Genomic DNA, 19,383 nt, shown 5'->3' on the forward strand with positions numbered 1-19,383 from the left:
AAACAAGCGCGTCCATGCTCACAGGTGTACACACGGGTGATCACACCCACAAACTACACCCTTTTTGGCTCCTACCTCAAAGCACACTGTGTTCTGTTGATCTTATGTGCTGCACAATAATGTTTAATATTTAGTATTTACTGTCATATTCCCATATATCATTGTGATGTTGTTTATTCTATTACTCTTGTTCTCTTCTGCTTGCTTTCTTTTTTCTTTCTCAGCAGGTGATCCAGGTGATTGATATATGCATTTTTTTTTCTCTGCCCGTTCTGTTGGTTTATGTTTTTTGCCCTTGTCCCCCGTCCCTCTTCTCAGCTGTTTCTCTTTCCCTCTTTCTTTCTCCCCTTCTTTCCCCCAGTCAAGTCTGTCCTGTATTCAGTAAGTGAAAATGAAATAAACAAACAAAAAAAAAAAACAATAAAAGGTGAATCAAATGGACCATTACGGCAAGGCTGGGATGGTCAATTTGGTAAAGTAAATCCGTTGGGCATCTTTGTTTGCCTTTAGACAACAATTCTGATGGCAAAAGAGCCAAACGGGACAGGCAAAGAAAAGAAAAAAAGAAAAAAAAGAGAATGTCATCTGAATATCAGTGTCTCTTGTAAGGAATCTGTGAGGAAAACTGTTTATACTAGTGTGTTTTATCACTGTCCAAAGGTTTTGCTGCACTGAAATTTGTACAAACATTTAGCCATTTACTTTATTTATTTCTAATTTAAGGATCATCTGTTCCAACTTCTACCAAGTCAAAAACTAGACAAGTTCACATGAAAAAAGAAAAACTCCCACATCAAAATAGTCTATCATCATGTCTGCAGAATACAAAAGCAGAAAACACTCACAGTGTTTATATAACATACTATCTTTAAATCAAGAGATCATAAAAGAATACATGTGTTCTGGTATAATGCAGATTAAAGTAAAATAAATCAGTAAGTATTAGCTTTTTATATTTTTCTGATAGGAAATCACATTAAATTAAAGACCTTTAGACATTTTAACATCAGCTCTTCTCTCCATGGATCTTCAGTGATGCAGTCTGTGTGGAAGAACTGACCACTTAAATCACCTGAATTTATGAACGTTAGCATACAAATAATCATCTCCCGTTGGTTCAGTCTGCCAAGGACACTTTGAATACTTGACTTGGCAGAACTCTAGCTCTGCTCTTTTCTCCAGTTGTTTCGCCTGTTGTTTCACGACCCTGAGATCAGCAAAGATTTCTTCCTGATCATTTTCTTCCTCTGCAGTCAGAAGAAGAAGAAACGGTTGCTTTAAAAATAATAAATGAATAATTAGAGGAATAGTCGCACTTTGTATTAAACTTCATTTGCGAGCTTTAGACATTATGTTGGATTTTGTTAAGCTGTTTAACTTTTTTCTTTTTACATTTACTGTGTTAACTGTGGCTGCTTAACAATATTTAAGTGACATATAACAGAGATATAAATAAACTGTTGTTGAGACTGCATTAATTAAGTATATTTATAAAAAGAGTAAAAAAGCAATTTAAGAAAAGTGAGTAAGGGAAAAGAAGTTTTGTACCTTTTGTTTTGCTGTTTTGCTTTTTCCGTTGGGCACAGATTGCTGCTACAACCACAACTAAGAAAATTATAAGTGTTGAGAGAACACCACTGATCAGTGGCAAATGTCCTATTTCATAGAAAGAATTAAGTCAAACATGAAATGAAGAAAGGAGAAAATGATATCAATGGATCTAGCTGTTTTTTCAATTTCCACTGTACCATGGGTCATTCCTCTTACCCACTGCAGTTTGTGTGGTTGTGGTGGGTTCACTTGTTGGTTCAATGCACAGGGTGTTATTGGCTTCATACACCCACTCTGACACCTGTGTCCCATTGATTGAGGTGCAGTTGATGAAAATGAACCCTATGAGCAAAAAACTAATAATTTATCAAAAATGTAAAAAGTGATATAATTATCAAAGTTGTAACTATCACCTTTTTCACTCAACACAGGTAGATATCCTCTTTTCTTTGGAGACTTTACTAACATGGTTTTTGACTGAGCAGACAAGACTTCCTGAGACGTGCTGTTTCAGAGTGATGATGTTAGTCTTAATATTTACAGAAAGCAGCTCAGCAACTGTCAGTGTGCGTCCATCCAGAGTCCAGCTGTACTGAGGACTGTCCCCTCCCTCAGAGGAGCAGGACACCCTCATCTCTCCCTGGGACAGACACTGAGAGACCAGCAGGACAGAGGACACAGGAGCTGAGAGAAACACACACAGATGAGTTTAGTTTTAGATTTTAAAATCTCTCTAATAAAAAAAGGAGATATATAGATTACCAAAACATTGTTAAGTTTCTATCTACTAATTAGTGTCATTTCCCAATAGTAACCTTCAACTTTGAATAAGCAAGTGTTAAGTCTAGACATCATTGCTTATACTCTCCTAATAAAGAACAGGGTATGCACAAACTATATGTATATGAAATTATGTAAGATATATACATTACGAAAACAATGTTAAATTGGTTATTAATTAATTTAATTAATTACTTATTAACATAACATTTACCTTGAAAAAGCAACTGTAAAGTCAGCACACCTGATGATCTTCCATCTGAATCAAAGGTTTGAAGGGTATATTTACCACTGTCGTTCCTGCTCAGGTTATTGATCCTAAATTTTCCATTTCTGGGAAAAAAGCTAGATCTATGTATTAGAAATAACCTTATTATTTCTGACAAATAGTATTTTTAATGAATTCTTTAACAGTTGGATTCTAGGTATTTCTGAGGTGCTGTCCATCAGCTGGATGTCCACAGTTCCTCCCAAAGCTCCATAACACTGAGCTCCATCCCGTCTGCCATCACAGTGAGTTTCCACACCTGCAAATTTTGAAACATTAAAAAAGTTTTTTCTTTTTCAGTGTTTCATGTTAACATGTTGTGAATCCAGTGTTTTGGATTAGCTTTGTATAAAATGATAACGTTTATCAAATTATTTTTAATAACACTACTGCCATGAGTACACGAGCTCTGATTATTTCACTCTGAGTAGGTGCAGGTAATAGAGCGTCAAGAGCACACACATTTAATCAATAATATACTCCCAAATAGGGCTGGGCGATATGGCCTAAAATCCATATCATGGTATAATTTGAAGCATATGCGGTAACTATATATATCATGATATATTCTTTTCTTCTGTATAACGTATTTTACACACTGTAAGGCACACTTAAAATCCTTTAATTTTCTCAAAAATCAACTGTGTGCCTTATGTATGAATTCTGGTTGTGCTTAATGACCTCGAACCAATTTTATGTAGTACACGGCGCGCAGAAATCTGTCAAAAAGTGTTTTAGTACGACTTTGGTAAGCTATGAAGGCACACCGCTTGATGGCTTGCCACAGCATTAGGCTGCCGTAGTCAGGAGCCTTGCTGAGTAATCTGAGTCCAAAACTCCGTCTGCTTCAGGTCCCAAAGTCAAAGGAACACTGTGGCATCACTGAGATTTAAAAACTGTCTAAATTCTTTCATCTTTAATAAAATGATCAGTGTTGCTGCTTAACCACGTGTAACAATTAAGTTTAACATTCAGGCATCCATGAAAACAGATTTATTAAATTCAACGGAGTTAGAAGTTAGCAGGAAATTAGCTCGCTAGTTTCCACCTAAACATCATATGCCATGTTCTGACTGAGAGATTTCTGAAAAAATTAAAAATGTACAGCAGGGACTTTTGTAGGGTTACTGAAGTCAGACTAGCTGGTATATAATGATGTCCTACGTGATCACTAGCAAAACAGCTACGTTAGCATAACATTAACACAGTGAAGCTGAAGGATGAACGCTAACTTTTTTCCACTTGATAAAAGTTAACGTGAGGGTTTCTGGTGGTTAGGGACAAATGCAATCGCATGGCAGGATGTTATAAACGGACCAAACACAAGCATAATGTGTTTACATGACAAAAGTACAGAAGAAGAAGATTTATGTTGACACCAAAGAACAAAACTAAAGAACAGACCAACAGTCGCGTCTCAAATAATGAAACTCATTGCCTTTTTACTTTACATTGAAGAATTTCTCTGTTATTTTATATATAATTTAACCATTTTTGCCTGCTGAAATATTTCTGTCCAATTTATTGCCTATAGTAGCACAGAAAAGGGCAAATTCAATGCCACGACATACAGCTACTGGACAAATTAACCTAAAAAGCTCCTGCCATCTCAACCAAAGTAACTAGTGCTGATCCTTTCCTGTTAAAGTGTAAAAGTGTAAAAGCTTGAATGCAATCCCTTTATGAACCAGTAGAGAGAAACCTCACACCTACCAATATGTTTGTCCAGACGTTAAAAGTAATGTCGTTATATTGTTTACACAGCAATAGGGTCTCTCTTCTTCATAGCACCATTTCTAGTGCAAAATCATAACTAATGATTCTGTTTGACCTATTTTTAAGTGCAGAAATACATGTTTCTGTTTTTGACATATAGTATTTCCACAGATTCAATCATAGTCATATAAAGGTCCTCTTGTTTGACAGTAAGTTGAGTTATGTGCACTGTATAAAAATTAGATTTGAACTACATTTTACCTTAAAAAAACAGCTAACATATAAATATAACAATAAAGTTAACGCTTTTTTAAAAATTTAATTATTAATCGTAATTATTCATTAGCACCACTTACAAAGTGGTGAAATAAATTGGAGAAAGCTTTTGTGTGATGTCATAATTCACTTACAGTCAACTTCATTAAAACAATGAAGCTGACTGAGTGAATTCTGTTCTTCAGTTGCATGAGAAAATAGACGTGTGAAACAATGTAGAAATTTGAGAATATTTTAGCAACACTGAGAGCCTCAGTTTCACCCTGAGGTCTCACCATATGAGGAGATATGTTCATTTTACACCGCTACTATATGAAGGAAGTGAAACGCAGACAATGGTCAACATACAAGCTGCAGGGACACAAGCAGCTTTCCCACAGAGTCCATCTTCATTTTATCCTGTCAGTGTCCCTAGAGTCAGATCCACACTGATGAATATGTGGCCCTGTTAGTTATAATTAAAACAGTTATATTTATTTTCAAACTTCTTTAGGTTCATTCAAAGACACACTAAAGTGATAAAGCCAAAACCCACAAGGTTTGATATATCTTTTAATATATTTCTAACTACAGCAATATATTTATATATATATATATATATATATATATATATATATATATATATATATATACAGTGTTGGGGAGTGTGGTAGGACTCGACTTAAGCGGTCAAAGAAGTGCAGGAGACTGATGCTGTCCAGTGTAGCAAGTGATTTATTCACCATTCTGTGGCCCAAGAATATTTACAAAGAAACAAATAAGAAACTCAACTCTATAATAAACTCAATTCAAATAAACATAACTGAACTTAAATCAACGGAAATTAAGGTCAAACTGCACACAGCTACACTGACCTGAACCCTTCTCCTGAAACACCTGAGTTCGTCTGCTTAAATAGTCCCCTTAATCAAACACTTTCTCCTCTGGACTATTCCATTCAGTAGGTAGGTGAGATGAACATGATTATATTCATCCTCTACTACTCCTCTTGACTGGCAACATAAACTCTGGTGTAATCAATACATATCACAACATTAAATCTATTTCTTTATAAACCCTTTAAAATCAATTTTATTAAATTATAAGAATTCTTCCCCTCCTGCCCTTGGTCTCTTCCTGTGACCTCAGATGAACCCAGAAGGTATAAAGCAGGAAGTAGAACTACATTTCCTCCTTTTGCTTCTGGAAGACAGGTAGGTAAAGGTAAGTTCAAACAATACAAATTAACAGTTGAAATAAATAACATGTTAACTTAACAAACTTGCATGAATTGATTTAAACCAAGATGTTATATTATATAATCTGTAAAAGTGCAGAACATAAACAAACCCGGGATAGTAGATGTTTGCCTATTGCAGATTACATGTGAAATATGGTTAAATCAAAACAAGAATGTTAACTAAGAATGTAGACAAATGGTCTTCTCACCCACTTTGTCACAGGGAGTAACAGAATACATGTCCCGCCGTTACGTAGTTAAAATACAAATTATGAGTAACTGTATTCCGTTACAGTTACCGTTTAAAAACGTGGTATTTAGAATACAGTTACTTTGTTGAAATAAATGGTTTACACGGCGGTACTTCCCTGTTTCATATTGTGGCGGGTCAGGACTGTTTGGGTTTGTTTGACAGGTATGTTCTGTTGTTCCAGGCGGCAAGGTTACGGTTGCCATGGTTACAGGGTGACGCTCTCTCTCTGGGTGTTTCCTGGGTGCGAGAGCGCCTTTTTGTTGTTGTTGTTGTGCTAAGCTAATAGGCAGAATGCTACAGGTATAGCTCTAAAGAATGTAGCATCATAGGCAGTGTAGTCCATGCTGCAGGGAGAATGGACTGCCATACCTGTTATGTGTCTGTGAGCGAGGGAGGGAGAAAAAGGAAAAGTACGAGTTGTCATCGAGCAAAAACGGGAGCTGGAAGCATATAAATATAATAATAACCACTGCAGCCAAGAAGAGTGCCTGACGAGCCCAGTTGTAAGTAAGCTATTAAGACTCAACTGTACGCTGTGTTTGTGTTTTCCTCCGAAACAATAAGTTCCTTTGGAGCAGTCTTTCAACGCCTCTTTGTCTCTCGCAAGCAAAGTTGACCCAGACAACAAAGTAAAGCTATTTTTCGGCTACGAGCCCGACACGGAACCTGACGTATTAGCCAGAGGTCCCTTTACTACGGTTCGGAGCTGCGGACCTTCAGTAACAGTAATAAATCACAGCAACAGTACATTCACGTAGTTGTAAACAGCATGATAATATATTAAGTAATCAAAAAGTATTCAGAATACGTCACTCTCATCGAGTAACGTAACGGAATACGTTACAGAATACATTTTGGGGCATGTATTTTGTAATCTGTAGTGGAATACATTTTAAAAGTAACCTTCCAAACACACTATATATATATATATATATATATATATATATATATATATATATATATATATATATATATATATATATATATATATATATATATATATATATATATATATATATATATATATATATATCTCTATATATCTATCTATATATATATATATCTCTATATATATATCTATATATATATATATCTCTATATATATATCTATATATATATATATCTCTATATATATATCTCTATATATATATATCTCTATATATATATATCTCTATATATATATCTCTATATATATATCTCTATATATATATCTCTATATATATATCTCTATATATATATATATATATCTCTATCTATATCTCTATCTATATCTCTATCTATCTATATCTCTATCTATCTATATCTCTATCTATCTATATATATATATATATATATATATATATATATATATATATACTTTTTTTATTTTTTTTTAATCCCTACTAACTCACTGAAAAAGACTTCCCGTTCATTTACAAAGTTTTTATTGTTATTTAAGGAATCTTGAATCAGGATAATATACATGACTGTATATTCTTATCTGATCTCCAAAATATGATTACAAAGCTGCAAGCATAACATTTTTAAATTGTTTTTGATACAATATGAAACTTCCACAGTCACCTCCTAACTGTTTTCATTTTTCATTGATCCTCAGTTCAGTGTCCAGTGCTGATCACGAGTGAGTTCAGTTCACTAAAGCTCAGACTCACACTTAAGGTTTATGTTCTCTGTTTCACACTTGAGGCTGTGAAAGAAAAAAAAATCAATTATAGCAAAATAAATACTTTTACAATTACCCATCAAATTATGGCACTGAAATGATGTAATTGTATATCAACCTCTTTTGATCACGGGCCGCCTTGTTAGAAGTCTTCTTAAGATGCTTCAGTTCCCGATACACAACACAGCATGACACTGCTATCAGGGGAGATCCCAGTGCAGCAAAGACTAGCCTCAGGTAAGGAAAACTGTGTGCTGATGAGAACACAGTGATAATTGTACAGTACTTACAATTTATTCAAGCGTAAACTTTGGTAAGACTTTGGTATTATTATGGTTAACTAACTGTAAATATATAAACGTTTGGGCACAACCCCCACACACTAAACTATTATTTAAACTAAATAAAGAGATGGTGAAAGAAAACTGGAACAATGGGGGAAAACACTCAAACGTGTAGCGTGGTCCTCCAGGTTCCTCCTCCTCCCTGCCGGTCTACCCATGGGCTCAAAAAACTTGTACAATATTTATAGATGCTGTAGACAGAGTCTATTAACATTGTTTTAACGCTACTATTATGTTATAAAAACAGTTTAGATAATGTTTACAAATCTGTTAATGTTTTGTGACATTATAATTTTTATTGTATAAAAATTAACTTAAAAGTACTTGACTATGACTTTACTAACTTATTAACCAAGGTATGATGAAGTATTACCTACATGTTTTTATTTGGCTTTGACTAAAATGAAAATTCAAAGTAAATGTAAAATATGTTGTCAACCCTGTTTGCAACATAGAAGATCCCAATATGAAACAGGTCATTATCTGACCTGACCCAGTTCCTGAACACGTCACACCTTGTGATGAAAGCCAAACAAAGGCTATTATTCCCCAGGAAGCTAAAACGGACTGGACTCGCTTCTCTGCCTCTTATGAACTTCTACAGAGTGACAACAGAAAGTGTCCCCTGTCTTAGTATGACGGTGTGCTTTTAATAGTGTCTTCTTTGTGCTTATATGCATGTGTGTGTGTATATATGTGTATATATATACATAACGACAATAAAAAGGATTCTTCTTCTATTATAATGCATACATGTCACAAGTTAATATGGTCATACAGTGCAGCTCAGGATATTCTATCACCAAGTGGAAAGTTTCAGTGTGCCTTTAAAGTGTAGGTGGTAGTTAAAGTGTAGTTACTGGGAAATAAAAGATTATTCAATCATAAAAAGTAATAGCAGCCCATGTGTGGCTAAATAACCAATAATACCTATACATAGACAAATACTATATCAGCATAGACTGTTCACTGTACACTTGCATCTTTCTTTCCATATGTTTTTCTGCATTTCTGCTTCTATCATTTGTTGCACAAGTGATGTGTACTGTGTTTAACAGTTTAACAGTTACATGTCTGATTATCTTTATAATAACAGCAACACTATTCAATAAAGAGTAACTTACATAACTTGCTTTCAGCTTTATCATTGCCTTTAACATCCAGGGTGAAATTAATGTTTTTCTCTCGGACTCCACCTGAATTAAAGACCTCAATGCTGTATTGACCTGAATCATTCCTCCTCAGGTTTGTGATCTTGATTGTCCCATTCCTGATTAGAAACTGTAGTCTGTTGTTAAATTCTTTGTCTATTGTTATTGTTTCTTTCTTCAGATTGAACACAATTATATTCACGGTGGGAAGCATCTTCAAACATGTCACTTCACGGCCACTAGCATCAGTCATCACTTGGAAATACACAGTTCCTTTAAGAAGAGGAGAGCATGGACATGTGTTCGTCCTGAGGTCACATGTGGTCTCATCGACTGGAATGAGAGCTGGAAAAAACATATTTAATAGAACATGAGGTGAAATTATTCACACTACAAATGTGAATGTTTGGCTTCTTTATGAGGACAATCTTACCTTGAGTTCCTCCTGCTAGTAGCACAATGATAAAAAAAAACTGTTCCATGCTCATCATTCATCCACGGTGTGGTTTTAATCTTTCAAAGCTTCTAGAAAATTATGTACAAATCTGGGTGTAAATCTGCTGCAAACCTGAGTCCTAACTGACAGGAAACAGTCAACGGGAGATGATATATTTAGTTATTTTCAAAGTTAGGAAATCAACTTTCACTTCTGCTTGCCAACAAAAAGACTCAGATGAGTTGTTTGCGTTTTGTAGTGACCTGATTTCAAGAAATATCCATCAAATGCAAATAAACAATTTCCCCCTCACTTTTATATGCAAAACGAAATCTAGACAAAACACACTTTCAAAAGTGTGTCAGGCACACATACTTTCTTCACATGTACTTTTGAGAAAGAACATGCAACATCTGAAGTGACACGTTAAGTCACAAACAGTTGTTCCTGTGGGGAGAGCTTTATTGCTTAAGAGTCTTTACAGGGTGTCCAAGAGAGACATCATTTTATGTTTGTAAGTTTGCAGAGTTTGCTTTCTGAAAGGAAGGAAACAAATTGGCATAGAAAGAATAAAATATAAACAACCTATGAAAAAGCAGCTTACTAAAAGGATGCAAATCATGAGCACAATATGAAACGGTGAGGCAATGCTGACCAACAAACAAAGAAGCCTTTTGTCTACCAAAGGAGGCTGAATTCAATATGAGAATCTCAGCTACACAACTAAATAATAAACAACAATAATCAATAAATAAATGAACATGACGTGATTATGCGATGGAAGCAAACATTACAGATCTTCACTTTTCTAATTAGCCTCAGGCTAATTAGCAGGCCTTTAGCATGAGGAGTGATGATGAACATGAATATAAGAAGAATCAGGTAAACTATTGTTTAATCAAGGTAAAGATGAATGGAAATAGTTTACTTACAGTTAAATAGATGCACAGAGCAGCACAGGCTAAGGTAGTATGTAAGCACTGAGCTACAAGTGAGAAAAGCTCATCAGCCAAAAAAAAAGACCCATGCATTGGTACTTCCTGCTTTACAGAGCAGAGATGGAACTGTGTTTGGTGCAGGGCTTTTATAGTCAGTGAGTCTACTTTGACTTTTATTTTGTATACATCTTCTTATTCTGCCCTAAAAATAGAAGTGACAACTACATCCATGCGCACACGTCCATCAGAATGTACATGTTGGCATTAGTTGGGCATCTCATAAGTTTTTACTCTGCCACAGTGCAATGCCACAAAATAACCAGTTCAACATATATTCAGCATAAAATGTAAATATACAATTTGCAGGAGTTAACCAAGAGCTATTCTATTCTGTTCTGTTGTATTCTATTTTCCAAATAAAGTTCATGAGCCATACCATGAAGATATGAGAAAGAGTTGTTGAAGCTAGGTTAAGAGGAGAGGTGACAATCAGTGAACAGCATTATGACTTCATGCAAAGAAAGAGCACTATAGATGTTTGCTTTGAGAGTGTTGAAGCGGTATAAAGAAGGTCAGAAGGAGTTCCACTGTTTATTTGAATATCTAGAGAAAGCATATGATAGGTGAAAGAAATCTCCGTCCCGGGTCATCCGTGGATCGGGTTTACCTCCGAGGCGAGGGGACCCATAAGCAGAGTTTTGTCTTTACCCTATAAGATTCAAAATTATTCAAAGTAACACTCAGGTATGCCGTTCAGCAGGTTAGTTACGACGTCGGGAGTAGCTTGGGAGAACAAGGAAACACAGACTGCTTCAGGTTGCCTTCCCAAACCAACTCAAAGTTTATTTGTCATACAACAGTTTATATAGAGGAAAAAGGTTCGTGTCTCAGCAGATTCTCAGTTCAAACTGGTACAGACCAAATAAGGAAGCGTCTTCCTGCCCTCTGAGCAAAGAAGTATCCTTTGTATAGTTTATCAGTTCAGCTACAATTTATGATTATCCCAGCGAAATACACTCCTAGACATAGAATACAGAGTTCTTTCATTAGTGAATTCTGAAACAAACCACCTGGCCTTTAACAAGCCTTTTTCTAAGAGATAAAGAAGGGAGGATGGGAGTAAGGAAGTGATCTCTGTGGTGTTTTCGACCTTGAGGTACCAGCCTGTGATTCTTACACATTAATTCTTGGGTCACAGAGAAAGAGAAAAACAACTAGTAAATGGGCCTTATTGAGTAACAGTTTTCCTGTATAATATCACTATAAAACAATATCCTGTAAATGCTACCATGGTATCAAAATATCACAACAATAGGGTGCTAAGAAAAGAACTGCGGTATTGCAGGAGGAAGTCAAAAGTGGCATACAAATATGTGATTATGAGAGGGTGATGCGATGGATAAAGAAAGCAAGAGCGTGGTGTGCAGGTGTGCAGGTGATGAGATAGATGGGTTCAAGGTAGGGGTGGGATTGCATCAGGGATCAGATGGGAGCCACCTATTTGTGAAGGTGATACACAGGTTGATAGATGAGGTCAGGCAGGAGCCTCTGTGGATTTATGTTGTTCGCAGATGACATTTTGATCTGTTTAGAGAGTAGGGAACAGTCAGCCTGGAAAAGTGGAGGTTTTCTCTAAAGAGAAGAGGAATGAAAAGTCAGTAGAAGCAAGACAGACTAAATGTGTGTAAATGGGTAACAGTGACACTGCAACAAGTACAGGTAATGAAGGTGAAGTAGTTTAAATGTCTCAGGTCAATCATCCAAAGCAAACAGGCAAAGCATGCAGGCCAAGTGGAGTGGGTGGACATGACTGTGTGGGGTTATTTGTAAATAGCAGCAAAAAGGAAGGTTTATAAGGTTGTAGTGAGACCTACTATGATGTATGATTTGGAGACTGGCAATAACAAAAATAAAAGACGCAGAGTTGGAGGTGACAGAGTTTAATATGTTAAGATTTCCATTGGCAGTGACCAGAATGGACAGGATTAGAAATGAGTCTCTCATTTGGACACCTTAGACTGTCCAGTTTGGAGACAAAGTTAAAGAGACTGAGATCGTTTGGACATGTCCAGAATAGGGCTAGTGGATACAATGGACAAAGATAAGGAGCTACCAAGCAGGAGAAAAAGAGGAAGACCTCAGAGTAGGTTCATGTTTGTAGAGGAGGACGATATACACAGGGATCGTGTGACAGATGTTACAGGGATGGGGTGAGATGGAGGAAGATGATCTTTTGTGACTAAAGAGAGCAGCCAAAAGGAGAAAATAATACTAAATAGTCATATGATAGCTAAGTGTAAATAGTAAACATCTACCACAGTGATTCCCAAAGAGTGGTGTGGGGGGGCCTGGTGGGCCACAAAGGTAATGCAGGTGGGCCTCAGTAGTAACAGAAATTCTTTTTGAACTCCACTCAGAAAGATCTCAGCCTGATGGTGGAATTAAACACAGGACCTTCTTGTTGTGAGGCAACAGTGATAACCACCATGTTGCCCATAAACAAATATATGTATAATATATTATAATATAATAATATGTATTTATTTATATAAAAAGGTGAGCTAAAACTGGTGACAGAAGGTGATCATTTGGGGATATTGTTCCCCTGACCTAAATGTACTGCTCTGTAGTAGTGAAGTTTGAGTAGTGAAAATGTCTATGGTGATGTTTTTTATTAATGTCTGAGTTTGATAAGATAAGAACTAAAATATAAACAACTAAAATAATTTTTAAGATACAGACCTAACTCGGGCCTAGCTGACAACCTGTGTAGAATTGGCCTTGAAAGATGTGAGAGAGTGTGTGTGTGTGTGTGTGTGTGTGTGTGTGTGTGTGTGTGTGTGTAAAGACCTGGTAAAATCTGTGAGTCTTCAGTGTTAAAGGAAAAATGTAACTTTTGATGCCTAAAGTGGGGGTATGGGTGCTTGACTTTATCCTTTTAGAGGGAACCATCATTTTAAAGTAGTGTACGTTTTTTTTTTCTGATCAATCACCTCTTCAAGGTGAATTTAACATTTACAACGAAGAGGGTGAAAATAATGTAAGATGGCAGTGCCACTGCTGGCACTGACATCTCATGTGAGGCCCACTTTAGTGTTTAAGTAGTACACTAAAGTGTTATAAGTTATAACCACAGATTTGAATGACTGTCTTGTAAAAAGGTTTATCAGGAGTTAACTGTCCACTGAGGAATTATCTTTTTTAAAGACACAAATATAACAATATATGATTATTATCTAACAGTATCGAGAAAATTCCAGTCAGCTCGCTCAAATATTGTATTCAAAACAAGAACTATCATAAGGTGAGGTTTTTGATCATTTCAATCAATTTTTCCCTCTTATGAGCTAGTCTTTCTTTTCTTTTGTTCTCTTATGTATTTGTTTTTTGCTTTTAATTTTCTTTCCTTTTTCAAATTTGAAGTGATTTGTAGTCATTTAGTAACTATAATCTGTCTTATTTTATCCCACATTTTCTTTTTCTGGTTTCCATCTGGTATGGTGCTGTCACAGTGCAACAATCTGGTAGTCATACCTTTTTTGTTCAGTAGTGCTTCCATGGTGTAATGGTTAGCACTGTGGACCTAGAATCCAGTGATCTGAATTCAAAAGTTGGTGAGACCTGCTTTTTGGAGATGAAACCATTCTGCATGTCTTCTCTGGCACACCAGAACTGTGCTACAATTGTGTTTTCAGTGAGAGGTGTATAAAATCAAGCAGCTAAACATGACGTCTGCCTTTACAAATACTTGTCAATCACTATGTGGTGCTAAAGAGCGGTCTGAAATTCAGTTGTACACCACACAAAGTTACACGGTGGGGTGTCTGAGTGCTGAGTTGTGCTTGTGCGTAATAGTCACAAACACTCTCCTGACTCACTGACTCCACATTTCTAAACCTCCTCTGACTTTAACATCAGCATGAAAACTGGGAACTGCGAGCTCCCTCTTTGGATGTCATCACATTGACATTTTTCATTTTTTATCATGAATCCCATCTCATTGTTGAAACTCACTTTTGGCTGGGCCTTGACCTCTTCTGTGCTCTTCTGTGTTGTGCCATCCGCTTCGCCAGAGGTTGTAGATAGGTAGGCAAATCGACCCATATCATATTATTGTGAAGATGAGCGTACTCCCTAAAATCCTCTTCTTATTTCAGAATATTCCTCTACTAGTACCTGTAGGTCTTTTTCTTAACTTAAAGAAAATTATTACCAATTTTATTTGGCAAAATCATCGCCATCGGCTTCGGTTAATTCTATTATATCTGCCATTTGACAGGGGTGGGCTTATTTTGACCTGACAGTATAGACACTACAACAGGGGTTCCATGGTGTAATGGTTAGCACTCTGGACTCTGAATCCAGCGATCCGAGTTCAAATCTCGGTGGGACCTGATATTTGCGAGGTGAAACCATACTACATATCTTCTCTGGCACTTTGAATTTCTGTATGAATTGTGTTTTCAGTGAACGCTGTATAAAATCAAGCAGCTAACCATGCCTTTACAAAACACTTGTCAATCACTAAAGAGTAGTACTAAAGAGCTGTGTGAAATTCAGTTGCACACCACACAAAGTTACAGAGTAAAAGTCACAAACACGCTGCTGACTCAACAACTGTACAGCCAACTAAACCTCCTCTGTCTTTAACATCAAAAAACAAACAAGCATGAACATCGTGGTATTGGTTTCCATGGCTGAACAGCAGCTATGTGTTTTGTGAAGTATAATATTTATGTCTTCCAAAGTAAAGTTTTAAGCCCCACTTGTTTTAAATCTGTAGCATGTGTAACAGCAGCATGAGATGAAAATTTGATGATAACACGTGCATGTTTATGGTCGCCAAACAATTATGTATGTAAACAACACTTATCTGACTAAACCACGTTGAGCTAATGCAGATTTTATTCTTATTTTATTGGTGAGGAGAGAGGATGGAACCAAAAATGCATTTATCCCCGTGTTCTGTGTTGATGAAAATCACCCAACAGGAAAGCAGCTGGGCATTCATTTGAAACCAGTTCACAGGTTGGGCTGTGGTTCCCCCTCTAGCGTCTCTGCTTGAACTTTCAACTGTGAACCTCTTAGATCCAACCTTCCCAACTGCTCATCTCGCAAAAGACAAAATGGAAGAACCCAGAATGTCTTTTTTTTACCTAATTTTTATACCTGCTCACGCTTTTTCACGCTTCCCTCACAGGACGTCACATTTCACACTTTGGCCGTCCAATCAAGTTGTTGACATCTAATCATTCCTGTCCACCCACACCTGATCTTTCTATTTCGATCTGACTTACAACATTTAACACAAACTTTAAAATCAATATATTTTCTTTGTAATTATTTTTTATTTGTTTTTGTTTATTACATGCACTTAACATACAAGTATGTCAAATGGAAATCAGCAACTGCGCGGGATTATTCAACTAGTAGTAAGTTTCAATATGTCAGGATGGCCGAGCGGTCTAAGGCGCTGCGTTCAGGTCGCAGTCTCCCCTGGAGGCGTGGGTTCGAATCCCACTTCTGACAATTAAATTTTTGCACTTCTTTCTTACTGGTACTCATGGGTCTTTGATCAATGGTCATGAGAATTTGCATAATCATGATGAAGGAACTGACCTCCGAGCCCACTGTTCCTTCAGGGGGCTGCTTTCAGTCATTATGCAAATATACTGTTTATAAGATTGGGGAAACCTGCAGTCAGCTGAGACTGAAGAAGTCACTTGGATGAGTGACGAGACGTTTCTCCCACTGAAAACGCTACATCCAGATGAACAGAATCAACCTTTGGAGACTTCTTACTGTTGTGACAAAATACACTTGAAACTGGCAACTATGAGAGTTGTGCACTGTTCATCCCTGACAGCAGTGGATTTTGTAATCATGCACAGTGTAACAACATTCTAGATAATTGTAATAAAATTCACTAGAGAGTGGATTTGTTCACACTGACACTGATGTGCTAAAAACCTGATTTTGTGAAGTCAAAACTTTCAGCAAGTTGAAACAATCTTTATCTTTTACTCCAACTATCCCAAAATAAGGACTGGTCCTTCCCATGTGATGGTATTAAAATATGAAAGGCTGTCATCATTTCAGATGTTTACTGTGTAAATGTTTGTTTGTTTGAATGTTTGTTTGTTTTTTTTTGTTTTTTTTTGTTTGCCGGAGTAGTTTTAATTTTTAATTACAGGTGCAGTGACCAAACTGACGGAAGGAGATCACCCATAAGATGCAGACTGAGACCTGGAGAGAAGGCTTCAAGAGGACCAGATGGACGACCAGTCTTGCCCCCAGGAATCAGAACAAGAGCGATTGAAGAGACACATGGGTTAGAGAGAGAGCACAGCTTGCTGCAGGAAACACGCTGTAGGAAGCCTGGTGGGTACGTCTGAAAGCGATCAAAAGAAAGTGGTCGGAGCCGAGGTGGACAGGACAAGGGCAAAGGCGAAGCCAGGTACCACTGGAGCCAGTGTGCAGTAGCTGAGGATCCAGGAAGGTCGGTGAAGAAACAAGGAGCAACCTGAGCACCAAAGGGGGAATCGAGCCCTGACTCAGATGAGTCAAAGAACACCCAGACCTCAACCACAGGGGCAGAATAATCCCCTGGTCTGTGGCAAGGTCTCAGGGTAGTCTACCCCTGAGACTGAAGAAAGAAGAGGAGGAAGAATGCAGAGACCCACCCCACGCATAAAAAAGAAGACTGAGAGAATGGATAGTGAAGGTTGTCTACTCCACACCACCCTTTTCAAGCAGTTAAACAGATTTTATCTGAGGAAGTGGGAAAAGCATTCACACAAAGAGAGTCCGTCAGGTTTAGGAAACCAGTTTTCCCCCAGGATGAAGGACAGGTGTGATGTGATCTCTCATTGGAGAGATCAAAAGGGGGATTGTTGAGAATAGATTCCTTAATGTACATCAGAGTTAAAGAGAATATAGTTTGTGACTGCTTGCAACATTATAATATTGTGGTTAATGAGTGTAAGAATAGAAAATAGAAAAAAAAGGCCTGGGATGGGAACAAAGAACTGAGGCGCAGGGCAGGAGGACAATCAACCCCCACCCCCAGGACAGTAGCAAGAGTTACTAAAGGTGAGGAGCAGACAAAGGGCAAACGGGCACTACCATAAAAGTAGATGGGGGTCAGGGTGTCAGCACCCTTGGCCGCTGTACTAGTGTATTTCCATTGTGGGGGTGTTTACTGTAGGGGGGAGGAGACCAGAGGTTATAACTGTAACTGTTGTGTGGAGTTCTTTAGATCAGCCTTTAGAATCAGAAAGGGTTTTATTGCCAAATGTTGAGGAGGTTTACAACATTAGGAAATTGCTGCGGTGCTTCAGTGCAAACATACTGTCATAAATTGCGCTTAAATAGACATGAAAAAATAAAAGTAAGAATAAGAATTAAAAGTGCTACGTAGAAAGATATATACATGAGTGCAGGTGGTGATCAGTGCCAAAACATGGACTGATGCAGTGAACACAGCGTAGGGTCATGTGTTAGTGGTGGGAACAGTCGTACGTTTATTGTTCATGTGTCCAACAGCAGAGGGGAAGAAACTGTTCTTATGGCGAGAGGTTCTGGTGCGAATGGACCGGAGCCTCCTGCCTGAGGGGAGCAGGTCAAACAGACTGTATCCAGGGTGAGAAGGGTCAGCTGAGATCCGAGCTGCACGCCGCAGTGTCCTGGAGGTGTACAGGTCCTGCAGAGATGGGAGTCTACAGCCAATCACCTTCTCAGCAGAGCGCACAACACGCTGCAGTCTCTGTTTGTCCCTGATAGTGGCTCCAGTAGGGATGGGTATCGTTTAGGTTTTATCCGATACCGGTGCCAAATCGGTACTTTTGAAACGGTGCCGGTGCTCAAACGGTGCTCAAACCGGTGCTTAAAGAATGGAGAACACAAAATTGGTCCAAAAACCTCTCATGTTCAGCTGTTTTTTTGTAAAAATATAACAATGTTAGCCTTTTCTGCAGCTATGGGGCATATATGGTATCACTCTTGGCTGGAAGCAGTGCTTAAACAATGGAAAAAACACAAACTTTGTCCTAAACCTCTCATGTTTAACTGTTTTCCACTTTTTCTTTGGTCATTTTAGCGTTTTTAGCCAGGGTGAAGGGAGTATCTGCCATCAAACAAGAAGACAGCAGCATGTAGCTATGATGATGTTTGCTAGTTCACCTTACATGCATTAATGTAATAACGTGGTACCCTACCCACGCAGAGAAGAACGGCTGCTGCTGCCATCATCATCCGTCATCATTTCTGCTACACTGGCAGGGCTAGGGGCCAGGACTCTCCTCTTCGTGTTTTTGGGGGATGTTGCATAACAGGCAACCCACCCGCAGTAGATGTGCTCGGTGTGAGGTCTCGCAGCAAGCTATCAAATACGGCGCATTTCTGGGCTTTTAAAAAAAATGCTATGTGTCGCCAGGTGTTTCATCGGATTTGAGGTGTTACCTCCTTTGACAGTATCACAGTATCAGCTTAAAGCACTTGTTGCAGGCTGCTGAGTTTGCATATTTTGCTATGAAGTACAGCCAGACTTTTAACCGCTTCGCCTTGGACATTTTTAATCTGTAGCTCTGCTTTAACAGAACGTACGTACGTACCTGGCCCCGCCTACTATCCTCGGAAACGTAAAATGATTGGCTAGAATCTAAAGTGTATCACAGCTCAGGAAAAAAAAGCACCGAAATAAAGCACCGAAATGTGCGCTGCTTTTCGGTCTGGTTACTACCGTTTATGTCAGAACCGGTGCCATCATGGCACCGGACACCGGTACCCA

The 19,383-nt window shown here is 37.8% G+C and overlaps 1 protein-coding gene, 2 non-coding genes and 1 pseudogene across 3 annotated transcripts; 2 read left to right on the plus strand and 2 right to left on the minus strand.

Moving 5' to 3' along the window:
* Nucleotides 1–971: 971 nt before the first annotated feature.
* Nucleotides 972–6,050, minus strand: LOC147337949 (uncharacterized; annotated as a pseudogene).
* A 1,504-nt stretch (nucleotides 6,051–7,554) lies between these two features.
* LOC147337950 (uncharacterized) lies at nucleotides 7,555–9,862 on the minus strand. Its single transcript, XM_086263772.1, has 4 exons — nucleotides 9,655–9,862; nucleotides 9,195–9,566; nucleotides 7,845–7,980; nucleotides 7,555–7,750 (listed from the first exon to the last, which is right to left on the minus strand). The coding sequence occupies exons 1-4, from the start codon at nucleotides 9,710–9,712 to the stop codon at nucleotides 7,699–7,701; spliced, it is 618 nt and encodes a 205-aa protein (XP_086119898.1). The 5' UTR covers nucleotides 9,713–9,862; the 3' UTR covers nucleotides 7,555–7,698.
* Nucleotides 9,863–14,917: 5,055 nt separating this feature from the next.
* On the plus strand, nucleotides 14,918–14,989 carry trnaq-cug (transfer RNA glutamine (anticodon CUG)). The gene has a single exon. It is a non-coding gene; the product is annotated as a tRNA-Gln (tRNA).
* A 1,052-nt stretch (nucleotides 14,990–16,041) lies between these two features.
* Nucleotides 16,042–16,124, plus strand: trnal-cag (transfer RNA leucine (anticodon CAG)). Its single transcript has one exon. It is a non-coding gene; the product is annotated as a tRNA-Leu (tRNA).
* Nucleotides 16,125–19,383: the final 3,259 nt, after the last annotated feature.

The sequence above is a fragment of the Aulonocara sp. 'chitande type north' Nkhata Bay genome, linkage group LG2 (assembly GCF_057382095.1).
Source record: "Aulonocara sp. 'chitande type north' Nkhata Bay isolate Kocher_YH1m ecotype deep benthic linkage group LG2, A_spYH_male_GT1.1, whole genome shotgun sequence".
In the NCBI taxonomy this organism is placed as follows: Eukaryota; Metazoa; Chordata; class Actinopteri; order Cichliformes; family Cichlidae; genus Aulonocara; species Aulonocara sp. 'chitande type north' Nkhata Bay.

What these genes read in the sequence shown, in the direction of transcription:
- LOC147337950 (XM_086263772.1), bottom strand. Translation starts at nt 9,712, where the DNA reads ATGATGAGCATGGAACAGTTTTTTTTTATCATTGTGCTACTAGCAGGA. An exon ending in ACTAGCAGGAGGAACTCAAG is followed by an intron (nt 9,567 to 9,654) that starts GTAAGATTGTCC and finishes TGTTTTTTCCAG; the next exon opens with CTCTCATTCCAGTCGATGAG. An exon ending in GCGGCCCGTGATCAAAAGAG is followed by an intron (nt 7,751 to 7,844) that starts GTTGATATACAA and finishes TTTCTTTCACAG; the next exon opens with CCTCAAGTGTGAAACAGAGA.